Source organism: Anneissia japonica, unplaced genomic scaffold, assembly GCF_011630105.1.
Source record: "Anneissia japonica isolate Jap-2015-1 unplaced genomic scaffold, ASM1163010v1 scaffold172582_len1462937_cov174, whole genome shotgun sequence".
Lineage (NCBI taxonomy): Eukaryota > Metazoa > Echinodermata > Crinoidea > Comatulida > Comatulidae > Anneissia > Anneissia japonica.
In genome coordinates, this window is record NW_022725666.1 from 856,843 (window position 1) to 871,082 (window position 14,240).

Sequence of the window (14,240 nt, forward strand, 5' to 3'; positions counted from 1 at the left end):
ATACGTATTTACAAATCAAAAAGGAGTGGTGGAATGAAGATGATAATTCCATGACTGGCATCGCCTCTTCAAAGGTCTCAAATTGTGTGAAGAAATATTTAACAATATAAAATAAAAACTCAAAGTCATAAAATGAATCTAATGTACTCGTTATAGGTATACCAGGCCAACCCGGATTTAACGGTACTAAAGGAGCGGCAGGAACTAAGGGCGAACAAGGTAACATAAACATTAACGTCTATTATTCCGAAAGGGTGTGCTGAGACATTTCCTATGACGCAAGATAGACAATTATTTTCATAAAGATCAAGTCACGCGGAATGAAATTCTGTTAGATATAGGACTATTAAATAGTTGATTAAAATCATTAAGGTTATTAGGTACTCTATATCCACATAAAGAGAACAATGCGCTGTGTGATAATATGAGTGCTGAGGCGGATGCAGGATTTGGCGGTAGGGGTGCGTGCAAAAAATTACAGAAATAGTACCTTTAATCTCAGATAAGAAAGTATAATACATACTCCAAGTATTGAAATACACGCCATCGTGTTGGGATTCAATATTTCGACATTAATTATGTCATCATCAGGAATGATGATGACATAATTAATGTCGAAATATTGAATCCTAGTACCTTTAAATGGCCGGAAATGACACATTTATAATAGTAAAATTCATCATCATCATCACTATATCATTATATAGTCAAAATGAAGCGCCAACAAATTGAGATTGTGAGTTGAGTTGTAGATTGTTAAGAATTTTAGGTGCTTCCTGGATTTGGACCCGTACCCAAGCAATCAAGATCTCTTTCATTTCTTATGTAATTGTTTTGACAGGCGATCCAGGTCCTCCGGGAGGAAGAGGACTGAAAGGTGAAAAGGGTAATAATAATAATATGTCGTTCTTATATAGCGCTGCATGCCTTTACAAGGCCTCTAAGCGCTTCACATTACTACCCCGGTCATTGGATCAAACACATATGGAACACATTGAAACACCAAATTAAATTAGCAAATGAAATTATATTATCAAAAATCATAAATTGCAGCTAGTAATCAGCGTAGGTTGTGTTGGAACCTACCAGGTACCCACTTGTACTCCTGGGTGGAGAGAGGCAACCGTAGATAAAATGCCTTGCCCAAGGACACAAGCGATTTGCACAGCCAGAGTTTCGAACCCCCGACCTCAAGGTTGGGAGTCCAAGCCACAACCGGTGCGGCAACGTTACGTTAATTTACAACTTGTGCATGTATGCATTAAATGGCGGAGGGGTTTAGGAAGCGCATGCCTCTACATACTAACTCGACCCTATCGGCAAAAGATTTAAATTTAATATTTAGATATGCGTACATTCAGGGTAATGCCCAATTTAAAAAAAAAAATCTCCTCCTCCATTGACACGCTACTCAACACCCTCCGTTCCACCTTCGCCCGTCCCGACAAAAATATCCTGGAATTCATAAATGAGGTTGCTGAAAATTGACACAGAGAGATGTAGGTCTGTTATTGTTCAATACTTTTATTTAAAAAAATACTTTTTGCTACCACCGATCAGATTCTATTTAAAATGTATTTCACATGAAAATGACAAACAAAAAATCATTACCAAACAATTTTGAAATGAATTTCCTTATAATTGCTGTAACATACACATTATTATCTTGAGCATAGACTTACTGAATATCAAAGATTTGTACCCTGATTTTTATACTGAATATAGAAAAAAAATAATAATAAAAGCACTCCTATTGATTGTAGATATGTATGTATAATTATGGTTAAACATATTTGATTTGCACTAATTTCTATGTTAAAGTTGAAAATGTTTATATTACTTCAAAATGTACTTAAGTTAAATTCAAAACTTTTATGATTTACTTGGGTTTTCTCATTAAGCTGTGTCCATGCTATCAATTTCTCTATAACATGAATGCGTACATGAAAGACCTTAGAAATACCACACTGATATGGACAATTCAGAGGAGGACTTTTGAAAAATTGTTAGTGTCCACAGAGCCCTGGAACCTTTCGAAATTCTATGAAAACTCACATGTTTTATTGGCAGGTTACATTGGCATGCATGGACCAGTGGGCCCAAAGGGCGATACAGGTGAGTGTTATCAAATGGACCTTTTCTTGAGTGTCAATCAAACTTAACATCCGACCAATCAGAATAGGGCCATGAATACGCGCGTGTCTACAGACGCGTTTCCCAAACAACGCACACGTTTAATTTACACCATTCTTATTATATCTCTATGATTTAGACACATTTTTAGTTATTGTTTTGCGGGACCATAGTGAATAGTGAGTTTTCGCAAGCTTACGAAAACGATAACAAATACGATTACGTCATCAATTTTTTAAACCAACCTTTCCCTACAATAGCATATCTGTCATAACGTAGGCAGTTCATGCCTTTTGCATGAATCAAGGATCATGTTCAACTCGCACAGCATATTAATTGTCAAGAATGGTTTAGGCACGAATGACGATAATGATAAGAGTTTGGGCAAACTAACGTATACGCATACTTATCCGTCTCAGAACACGTATACGGATACGTTTGAGTTCGTAGCTTTTTTCATTTGGGCAAAAATTATGTGACGTACCGTAAGAGGGCAGTAGCACTTAAAATGGCAGCCCTAGACCTAGGTTGATTTGACCATGATTTGACAGTCAGGCCAAATTTTGACTTTGTATCACTTGCATGCAGAATTTATAGTCCAAAACTTTGTCAGCATTGCCTTGAATAGTCTGTTCTGCTTTGACAGAACTTGCCTTTTTGTTTTCAAGCTTAAAAATATACAAGAATAACTTCATATGTTTTTCAACTTACGTGTGAAATGAGCTCAATACGCCAAAACGCATCGAAAACCCGTATCACGCACGGTATTGACGCCACACTACACAAAGACTGTGACGTAGTACGCGAATTTTATTCATACGCATACGGATACGGAGTTTTCCCAAACTGTCTAATGACGTATTCGTATTCGTTACCGTTTTAGTAAGGTTGCGAAATCTCCCTAATTTACAAGGGGCGGGGCTTAGCGGAAAAGTCGATATTTTTATCCAGAGTTATATGCTTCCAGAGTTCGAATACGTCATGCGTTTTTGCTTATACTCCTTGTTTGCTTCATGAGACTTAAAATCTCCCTAAGCATCCTTTTAAGTACCAATTATTGCTCAACAAGCTACAGAATTCTCCGACCATACTTTCATTTTTTGCTTCATGAACTCCTCTCTTACTATATATATTATTAAATGTATTAAACAGTAAATGTATATGCGAGCTTTGAGCCTATACTGGTAAACGTAAACATCCGAATTTCAACGCCAACTTGATCACGTACGATACACCGATATATATATATATATATAAGTTGGCGTTGAAACTTGTGTGTGTGTGTGTTTGTGTGTGTGTGTGTGTGTATTATTACGTCATCAATATACATACATACCGTCATGATATACCTAACATGTTTTTACATACTATTATCACATTTATTATCATAATTATTTCCTAAAAACACAGGTGCCACAGGTGCTGATGGAATTAGGGGTCTACCTGGATTTAAGGGCGATAAAGGAGCCACTGGTGCTAAAGGATCGAAAGGGTCTAAGGGAAATACTGGACCAACTGGGGCTAAAGGAGACAATGGGACTAAGGGTGATACTGGATCTCCAGGTGTTGATGGAAACAAAGGATCACCAGGATCTCCAGGTCTTACAGGCGCCACTGGGGTTAAAGGAGACAAAGGGCCACAAGGAATTCAAGGTGCTGCAGGAGCCACTGGTGCTAAAGGTGCCAAAGGGTCCAAAGGGAGTCGGGGAGTTACTGGCACCAGTGGTGCAAAAGGAGCCAAAGGGTCACAAGGAAGTCGGGGTGTTACTGGTACTACTGGTGCCAAAGGGGCCAAGGGGTCACAAGGGAGTCGGGGTGTTAATGGACCTGTTGGTGCTAAAGGATCTAAAGGAGCTCGAGGTGCTATGGGAGCTAAAGGAGTCAGTGGTCCACCAGGACCTCGGGGTGCTACCGGAACCAGTGGTGCCAAAGGATCCAAAGGAACTAAGGGCGATACTGGAAAAACTGGTGCTAAAGGAGTTAAAGGTTCTCAGGGAACCCGAGGTGCTACTGGAGCCACTGGTGCTAAAGGAGCCAAAGGGATAAAGGGGAGTCGTGGCGTTAATGGAGCGGTTGGTGCTAAAGGAGCCAAGGGGTCACAAGGAAGTCGGGGTGTTAACGGACCGGCTGGTGCTAAAGGAGACAGAGGTTCTCCAGGAAGTCGAGGAGCTACAGGTGCTAAAGGATCCAGAGGTCTACCAGGAGCTCGAGGCACCCCTGGAACTACAGGCCCACGGGGACCGAAAGGTAAGTATTTCAAATTTAGTTCTGTTGTTAAAATAAAATGTAAAACTCCCCTTAACCAATCTGTTGAGCTGTACTAACCCACTAATTTTCTATAATATTCTAATATACGTTTCATTTATTTCTATAAATCAAACATTTACGGAATTTTCGTTGTTGAACTGTGTTTGATACGATTTATAATTTTGTTATATTATCCACTTGATTATTATTTGACATTATTCATGTTTCCAGTATTAGGCAGCAACTTTATTTGAATATTATTTACTAGGATTTAGTAGCTGCTGCTACTACTTACAAACTATTACGAGGCTTAAAATTGGCTCCACTATGTGTGAGCCCACAAGATGTATGAAGCGGAGACACTGGTCTTAAATCCGTAATGATATCGTACGGTCCTCTGTTGTAGCAAGAGATTGCGTATTTGATTCTACCATAAGAAGGAACTTTGTTGATGAAATAGACTTGATACGATTTAAAATATCATGTCCCTTATATATTTCAGCTCAGCTATAATATTATGTGTGGTACAAAACAGATAGTAATAAAATGTCTAATCAAACCTACACTTGAACCTCACTTTAATTCGCTCTTGTTTATTTACCATTTAGCAGTCTGCTGATAATAATAGACCTTTCCGGAGTGTCAATCAAACTTAACAACTGACTAATCGAAACAACGCTAGAAATACGCGCGCGTCTCACAAACACACGTGTTGTCCCACAAACGCACGTGTTCGCGTATGTTTTAACACTGCCGTCTTGTGGGACCTTAGCAACAAAATCCAAGGGGCGGAGCTTAGCGGAAAGGTCTATTGAAATGTTAAACAGTTTTACTCTTTGTTTTATATATAAAATATTATAAATTATTATATACAAATAATAGAGAGTATCATTTATTCATTTTTTAGGCAGCACTGGGACACGTGGACCGATAGGGCCTATAGGCCCAAGAGGTAGGCTAATCTCTTCATTGTATACATACAGGCCTACCTATTCTCATATCTTTTCCGTTGAAGTAATAGAATAATAAACAGCTTATTTTTACATTATTATTATTATTGCTATTATTATCATTATCATTTCTTATAGTAGTATTCATGTATTATTGGCGAATCATCTCGGTCATGTCCTGTTCTTTCAGGTGTGCCCCAGGGCTCTGTCTTAGGTCCTACCTTATTCAATTTGTTTGTTCTTGACCTGCCAGAGGTTGTTTCTTCCAATATTTACCATTGTGATGACACTGTTATATAGAAATATAAGAAACACTAATGATAATGCAATACTCCAACAAAACCTGGATATTATTTATAACTGGAGCTTGATGAACAAAATGCAACTGAACTCCACTAAATGCAAAACAATGAGAATCACCAAGTCAAATAGACTTGCTAACTCGCCTCATGCATATCAAATTGGACAAACATACCATATAAACATACCAAGACCACAATGAAAAACATTTCTTTAAAATGATTGCGTCATCCTGGCTAAAGATATTAGTAAATAAATAAATAAACGTAAATAGTTATAAATATCTTGGTGTAACTTTAACATCAAAACTTGATTGGGGTTTGCACGTTTCAAATACTAAATCCAAAGCTTCTAGGATACTTGGCTTTATTCTCAGACTACCGGTACTCCCTCTGTTACCGTGACCCATATATTATATCAAAATTGTACAACGGATTTGTCGTCCAATAATTGAATATGGTGTACCTGCTTGGTCTGCCCACCAAAGAGGTGATTACTTCTCTCTTGAAGCACTCCAATGCAGAATGACAAGGGCGTGTGTCTCGCGTGATATCCCATACACACATCGTCTTGTTATCACACGATTAACATCTGTTGAAAACCGTTTTGAATATCTGCTTGGCTTTTGTTGCAAAATGGCTTTATAATTTATACTCAATTCCTCGACGAGATTTTATTCATTTTAATACACGACACACTGACCATCTTAAATTTATTAACACTTACTCGCGTACTAATAGTTTTAAATTTCACGTTTTTAATAACTTTCCGAGAATTTGGGATAAACTTCCTGCTGATGTTCGAGATGAATTGAATCTTTTATCAGAATTTAAAAACTATTTTATGCTAAGCAATAATTCTATTTTAATATTTCGTCTCGAATTTTACCATTGTAAAACGAACTTTTTAACTTTTGTTTCTCGCTGCAATTCTTCTTTTTCAAATTTTATTGTATTTTTTATTTTAATTTGTACTGATTGGCCTATTTTACTTGAATATTTTATGCTAATCTAATTTATGTTCTCATTGGCATCAGAGAGCCACTAGACAGTGATTCAGTTCACTTTTTGGCAATCCTGTCCGGCCAACTGAGTGTTGTTTTTTGCTCTCTGTTTTCTTGTGTTTGTCAATTTTATTTTATTTTATTTTTTTGACGAAATAAATAAAATGAAATAATTAGTACTAAGTGTTTATTATGCCGGCGACCGTCAATATTCCAATATCGATTTGCAGGTGTGTTTCTCTGATTACTAACGTAAATTATGACGTCATCAAACCGTCTACGAGAACAGCCACGAAGGATTGGGAAAAAATAGGGTTGCCATTTGAAATTTTTGACGGCCAGATTCCTAAAATCTGGAAGTATAAAATTTTGCCTGGCCGTAAGGGGTCATTCAAGTATTATGTAACACATTCTTTGGCAAATATTGACACCCCCACCCCCCGTAACACGCTGTAACACTTTTCCAAACCCCCTCTAAATGTTATGTAGGTCTACCAGGAACTCGAGGCACCCCTGGAACTACAGGCCCACGGGGACCGAAAGGTAAGTATTTCAAATTTAGTTCTGTTGTTAAAATAAAATGTAAAACTCCCCTTAACCAATCTGTTGAGCTGTACTAACCCACTAATTTTCTATAATATTCTAATACGTTTCATTTATTTCTATAAATCAAATATTTACGGAATTTTCGTTGTTGAACTGTGTTTGATACGATTTATAATTTTGTTATATTATCCACTTGATTATTATTATTTGACATTATTCATGTTTCCAGTATTAGGCAGCAACTTCATTTGAATATTATTTACTATGATTTAGTAGCTGCTGCTACTTACAAACTATTACGAGGCTTAAAATTGGCTCCACTATGTGTGAGCCCTCAAGATGTATGAAGCGGAGACACTGGTCTTAAATCCGTAATGATATCGTACGGTCCTCTGTTGTAGCAAGAGATTGCGTATTCGATTCTACCATAAGAATGAACTTTGTTGATGAAATATCATGTCCCTTATATATTTCAGCTCAGCTATAATATTATGTGTGGTACGAAACAGATAATAATAAAATGTCTAATCAAACCTACACTTGAACCTCACTTTAATTCGCTCTTGTTTATTTACCATTTAGCAGTCTGCTGATAATAATTGAAATGTTAAACAGTTTTACTCTTTGTTTTATATATAAAATATTATAAATTATTATATACAAATAATAGAGAGTACCACTTATTCATTTTTTAGGCAGCACTGGGACACGTGGACCGATAGGGCCCATAGGCCCAAGAGGTAATCTCTTCATTGTGTACATACATACCCATTCTCATATCCTTTCCGTTGAAGTAATAGAATAATAAACAGCTTATTTTTACATAATTATTATTGCTATTATTATCATTATCATTTCTTATAGTAGTATAATAATTCATGTATTATTGGCAAATCATTAAAATTGACAAACACAAATCATCTTGGTCATGTTCTGTTCTTTCAGGCGTGCCCCAGGGCTCTGTCTTAGGTCCTACCTTATTCAATTTGTTTGTTCTTGACCTGCCAGAGGTTGTTTCTTCCAATATTTACCATTGTGATGACACTGTTATATCTGTCTCTTATACACATCTTGCTGATGGAAACAAAGGATCACCAGGATCTCCAGGTGTTACAGGCGCCATTGGGGTTAAAGGAGACAAAGGGCCACAAGGAATTCAAGGTGCTGCAGGAGCCACTGGTGCTAAAGGTGCCAAAGGGTCCAAAGGGAGTCTATATTAATGTTTTATTCTAGGAAGCACGGGGCCACGTGGACCGCCAGGGTCTCCGGGCCAAAAAGGTACCGGTAACCATTCTCCATTGTATAACATTACACACATATTCTCATAATCTTTACCGTTAAAGTAATAGTAAACAATTTATATTTACATTGTTATTATTATTACTATTATTATCATTATTAGGTTTAATATAACCTAAGTATATATTTATGTATTATTTATATATTACGTCATTACTGTTATAATATTAATATAATGATACATATTTTTTTTGGAATTAAACTTGGTAATGTATACACCTTATTTGAAAATATGTATTCCAGCTATATTTTATGATAAAAAGTATCATTTATTAATGTTTTATTATAGGAAGCACGGGGCCACGTGGACCGCCAGGGCCCCCGGGCTCAACAGGTAATCATTCTTCATTGTATAACATACCGTACACACGAATTCTCATATCTTACCGTTGGAGTAATAGTAAACAACTTATTTTTACATTGTAATATTATTATTACTATTTTTAATAGTAGTATATATTTATGTATTATATATAATATTAAATATATATATTAAGGCATTACTGTTACAATATTGATATAATGATATATATATATATATATATATATATATATATATATATATATATTGTAATTAAACTTGGTAAAGTATACCATTACACCTTATTTGAAATTATGTATTCTATATTTTATGATACAAAATTTTGTAAAATATCATTATAACACAATGTTTTAATAATCATCAGGATTTTAACTATGTTCTTTGTAATGTTTGCGTCTTGTGTTCTTTAGACCCGTGTAGTTCCAATCCATGCGTTAACGGAAAATGCAAAACCTCTGGTTCGTCTTATACATGTGTCTGCGAAGCATGCTATTCGGGAAGCCGTTGTCAAAGTAAGTATACCAATTTCATAATTGCAAATCAACCTAAAAAAATAAATCAGAAATTGATTTGAAATGTTATTAGAATGTTAGAATTAATATTAATAACAAATTAAAATCAGAATTAATAACAGGTCAAAATTAAATACCGTATTTATTCCCCCGTGGCGTTTATTTTATAAAACGGTTTTTGATGGGGATGTTTATTCAAGGAAAGCGTTTATTCGAACAGACGTTTACCATTTTTTTTTTTGTAAAATGGATACGCAAATACTCACATAAACGCCTCACAATTTCATTGTAAATTTGGAACGACAACACATAATTACGGTCAAAATGTGTCAATAAGTGATTATATAGACTTATTGATTCCGCTCAGGTTAAACAACATTTCTACAGGAGTGGAGCATTAGAATGTGTTGAGAATAATATTGCTACCATTACTGTTTACAATCATCCGGGGACCGTTTATTCAAGAGAAAAATAAACACATCAGGAAGTTTATTCGAGGGAGAGGCGTTTATTTAAATAAGGCTCTAGAGAGGGGCCACTTTTATTAAGGACATTTATTAAAATTGAATAAATACGGTAATATACGAAGGAAAACCATAATTTTATCACATTAATGTTAAAACGTTTAAGAATTAGTTTACCGAATCACCGAAAAAAAAAGCCTAGCGTCATAATTCAGAACATTTTGTGAGTTATTGTCTTCTGAATCGATTTGTCACTGAGAAAATTGATTAACTTCGCTTTTTGACATATCCTTGGCCAATCATGGTCTTAAAACAAATGATAATAATAAATAAAATAACATACTGTTAGATTAATAATTGTCTAGATTTAAAATTTTGCCCATTTTGCGTTTGATTTCAGTGAGTTCAAATTTATTTTTCTCCGCTTGTTCAAAAATTCAAACATCCTGAGCCAAAAGATTACGATTGGCTTTGAGACAGCGCGTAAATTAGACGCGTAAGTTGGATGAACGTACTCTGTAGCATGTAAATAAAAAGGAGAAAACTTTCTGGGTTTTGATATACTTTGGAGGTATATATCTCTATGGTTATACTACTACTAAAAATATCTGACATTTACCCTTCACGTTAAAACTGCGTAAAAACGTATAACAAGAGAAAGTTAAAGTTAATACAAAGCAAACTATTTTTACACGCTAAATACTTTTTTTTTTAAATTTTACAGGTTTTGATATTAATCTTTGCTACAATTGGAAGTAGATGGTCGTCTAAAGTTGCAGTGTTTTAGATTAGCTGTACATCGAGAAACAATCTCTTACTTTTGTTACTGAGAAAACTAACATACAGAGTCACCGCACGCTTGAGTCCTGGTGCACGGAATTACCAGCACAAATATCCCAGCTAATAATTTAATGCTTTGTCCACCCTACCACAGTTCACGTGACTAATTTGTGTCATGTATCCATGTATGGACTTGATTATGTGACAATAACACCCAAATATCGACATGGGCCTATCACATTTATTTGTTACATAAAATTTGATAGTGTGTACGGATCTTTAGGTTATAATTTTAAGTATGAAACGTCTTTTGTAGAACAATCAATATGTAGAATTTTGCAATTAAGTAACATTGCAACGTTGCTGCTATACCTCAAACAACATTCGCGAAAGTTATAATTATATAATCAAATCAAATCAAATCATTCCATGTATATTGCGTCATTCCAACAATCGTTGCTCGTGGCGCAGTGGACAAGATGTTGCTCTTTTCAATAACGTTCTCCTAACCTGAGCCGGTCCTCTGCAGCCGGTAAACCGGTGCACCTTTTATCTGTCCAGGACAGGAGCCGACGAGTGGACCAGTACACCGGGGTACCCACCTACTGTTGTGGTTTCACTGTTTAATTCATGTAGTCTACTTTCGTTCTTTCTTTTCTGTTATCTTCCTTATTCTCTTGTATACCATTATCTTCATTTGTTCCTTTTTCTGAGCACTCCCACAATTTGGCGCATTGGAACTTGTATAGTGCGCTTAATAAGTCAATAACATTGCAACGTTGCTGCTATATGGTACCGTATACAGTATACCTTCGAGAACATTACAATGACGTGTTGTGTTTTTTTTCTGGTTAATTCATGCAGCTGCATTTAATTTCTGAGTAGAGGTCTGTTGTCTATTGTGGCTCTATTAGGACCTAAGTCATGCGAAGTCCCCATCCCACCCCTTATAATGTACAGTTGTCGTAATTATAATAAGCTTCATGTGTCTTATTTCTTTGGTTAATTTCTTGTATGATTGTTTAAGCGGATATTGGCCAACGATGAATTTCAAAGCAATAAAAGTAATTGAATTGAATAGTTTGTCTTTGCTGTTTTATCTTCTCATATAGATATAATGTAAAAATGTTCCTCTAAGAAAAAAAAATATCAATTTCTAACAAATCTGTTTTAAACCTAAAGAGTCAAATGAATTAGTATATACTGTAGAAGGTAAAGACGATAATTGTGATAATTATCATTGAGCGACAAACAATATTAAACTGCATAAATAGGCGTATGTAACGCCTGGAGATTGCCAAAATGATGTGAGTCTCTCTAATACCAAACAAAATAGTGTCAAAACACAAGCGCCCCTACACTGTAATTATCATGGAGTTCTTTCTCCATTAATGACCTCTTCTAAGAATGGAAGATCGAAGCATGAAAACCTATTGACTAAACCCCATTACCGCTTTGGATTTTATTGCATACGGGAATGAGTAAGAACGGTGTGGTATATCTTTGAATATAAAAAGTAACGATAACATTTTCTTTTTACATCCATCAACTTTCATTACTATTGCATCCGACAGACAACAATATTTCATTAAAGACTCCTAGAGTTTTAGCGGTTAATGTTACAAATATTCTTCAATGTTTTATGCCCATTTAGACATGATGTGGCTATATTTGGTCATGATGTGCCCATATGTAGTCATGATGTGGCTATATATGGTCATGATGTGATGTCATCAACCATATTTAGGCATGTCACATGTTTTTGTCAAATAACATTTGATAGTCTGGACAGGGCCCAATCTAGGAAAATGGAAAGTTCTAGAGTGTGGCCACATCCGCTTCCTTGTGGATAAGATACCATTCAAACAGGAAGCTTCTGTAAACTATTGAAGCATTCATTGCAACTGGGTAATCAGAATTCGTGAGCTGATAACAAGAACAGAACCAGGTAAGTGGAATACTAGCTATCAACGAATGTTGTACAATAGATAAGTTGTGTAATGAAATATCTCTGCTGGGATTCCAACCTGCGACCCTCGCTGTCAAGGCGAGCGTCATAACCATTAGACCACAGAGGCTTCATGGTTGAACAGATTCAAATAACGTCAGATACACTCTATTACAGAATAGGTAAATAATAGCATATAGCCGACTATCTTTATATATATATATATATATATATATATATATATATATACATGTACATAATTATATTAATACATTTATCATTTATATGGTCATTATTATGAGTTAATATATAAAAACATTTTATTCTATATTATACTAACATAATTATTTAATTCACTACTCAAACACAATTTTTATTTTAATGTTTGTAATATTATACATAAAATAGGTACATATGTTTATTCTTTGGTTAATCTATATTACTGGTTTGTCAGATGTTAAAATAAAATAAGATAATAACTTTAATAATCACGTTCGGGATGTTCTTTGCTCTCATACACACACACGCACCCACACACACACACGCACACACACACACACACACACGCACACACACACAAATATATATATATATATATATATATATATATATATATAATACGAGTTATATTATCTATTGTTTGGAAAGTTCTCTCGTCGAGAATATATAAATACATATGCAGAGAATATATTCCTATTGACCAAATAGTAGTAGTTGGGGAATTTCCCTACCCGTTTTCCTTCTTTTAAATTACCTTTTAATATAGTCGGTAAATGATGGTCGGACATTGTTTTGAAAAGTTCCATCCTCGATAATATATTAATACATGGGTCTGTGCAGAGAATATATTCCTATTCACCAAATAGGTTTTTAAGTAAAAGAACACCTTACAAGGAAGTTGTTTGGGGAATTTTCCTATCCGTTTTCCTTTTTAAATTACCTTTTAAGATGGTCAGTCAATGATGGTTTGATGATCTAAAGGTATACGACCTAAGGATCTGCGGTTGAATCCCACGCGTTTATGCGTCGTGCTAAACATTTAGGCCTACGTTGTTTTAATGATTAGATACAGAAATTGACATTCTTCATTTTAGACGATCTTGGAGATGGAAAAGGGAAATATGACGGACGTGAATAAAAGGCGTCTGAATGCACCCAACGGTCAGCGTGTGTTCAACGTTGTCATTGCTGCCCTTGTTACGATGACTGTTGTTAATCAGGGATATATGTTTTTTGAGATGAAAGCGAAGATTAAGTATTACGACGCCACACTACAAGGCATTCAGGTTTGTGGGTTACCACATCGATTCATTATGTAAAATAATATTAATATTATCAGTGTGTGATGATAATAATAATGTACCGTATATTCTAATTGCTTTAAAAATTATATTATTATTCTGTTTGTTAATATTGTGATTACTATTATTATTCAATAACAGGCCTTCTCAATAAGTTTAATAATTATTGCTGTTGCTGCTGTTGTTCTACAATAAGAGTTCTGTTAATTATGTTAGGCCCCTCAGCATCTCAAGAAGCGGCAAGTAGAAGAAAGTGGTTCAGGTCCCTGTCCGATTCAATGTAAGTTGTAGATTCGGGATGAACTAACAGACTAGGAAAAAAGTCAAAAAAGAGGCCTAGAAATCAAGTTAGGGGGAGTGGAATGTTAGAAGCAGTCAACATAGCCAGATATCCTAATTAATCCGTCCTGGTCACCCTAAGCCCTGTTGACACTT

The 14,240-nt window shown here is 35.3% G+C and overlaps 1 protein-coding gene and 1 long non-coding RNA gene across 2 annotated transcripts in view; both read left to right on the plus strand.

Annotated features, from left to right (window-relative positions):
* Positions 1 to 11,634, plus strand: part of LOC117112800 (collagen alpha-1(I) chain-like) — a 12,656-nt gene extending 1,022 nt beyond the window's left edge. Inside the window, exons 2-12 of the mRNA XM_033255972.1 lie at positions 157 to 219; positions 842 to 886; positions 2,071 to 2,115; positions 3,544 to 4,380; positions 5,288 to 5,332; positions 7,123 to 7,176; positions 7,875 to 7,919; positions 8,413 to 8,457; positions 8,768 to 8,812; positions 9,211 to 9,312; positions 10,501 to 11,634. Of these exons, the coding sequence (XP_033111863.1) occupies positions 157 to 219; positions 842 to 886; positions 2,071 to 2,115; positions 3,544 to 4,380; positions 5,288 to 5,332; positions 7,123 to 7,176; positions 7,875 to 7,919; positions 8,413 to 8,457; positions 8,768 to 8,812; positions 9,211 to 9,312; positions 10,501 to 10,535 (1,361 nt within the window). The 3' untranslated portion in view covers positions 10,536 to 11,634. The remainder of the gene's footprint in view (positions 1 to 156; positions 220 to 841; positions 887 to 2,070; positions 2,116 to 3,543; positions 4,381 to 5,287; positions 5,333 to 7,122; positions 7,177 to 7,874; positions 7,920 to 8,412; positions 8,458 to 8,767; positions 8,813 to 9,210; positions 9,313 to 10,500) is intronic.
* Positions 11,635 to 12,434: 800 nt separating this feature from the next.
* Positions 12,435 to 14,087, plus strand: LOC117112781. Its single transcript, XR_004446088.1, has 3 exons — positions 12,435 to 12,504; positions 13,599 to 13,790; positions 14,022 to 14,087. It is a non-coding gene; the product is annotated as an uncharacterized LOC117112781 (long non-coding RNA).
* The last annotated feature ends 153 nt before the right edge of the window (positions 14,088 to 14,240 follow it).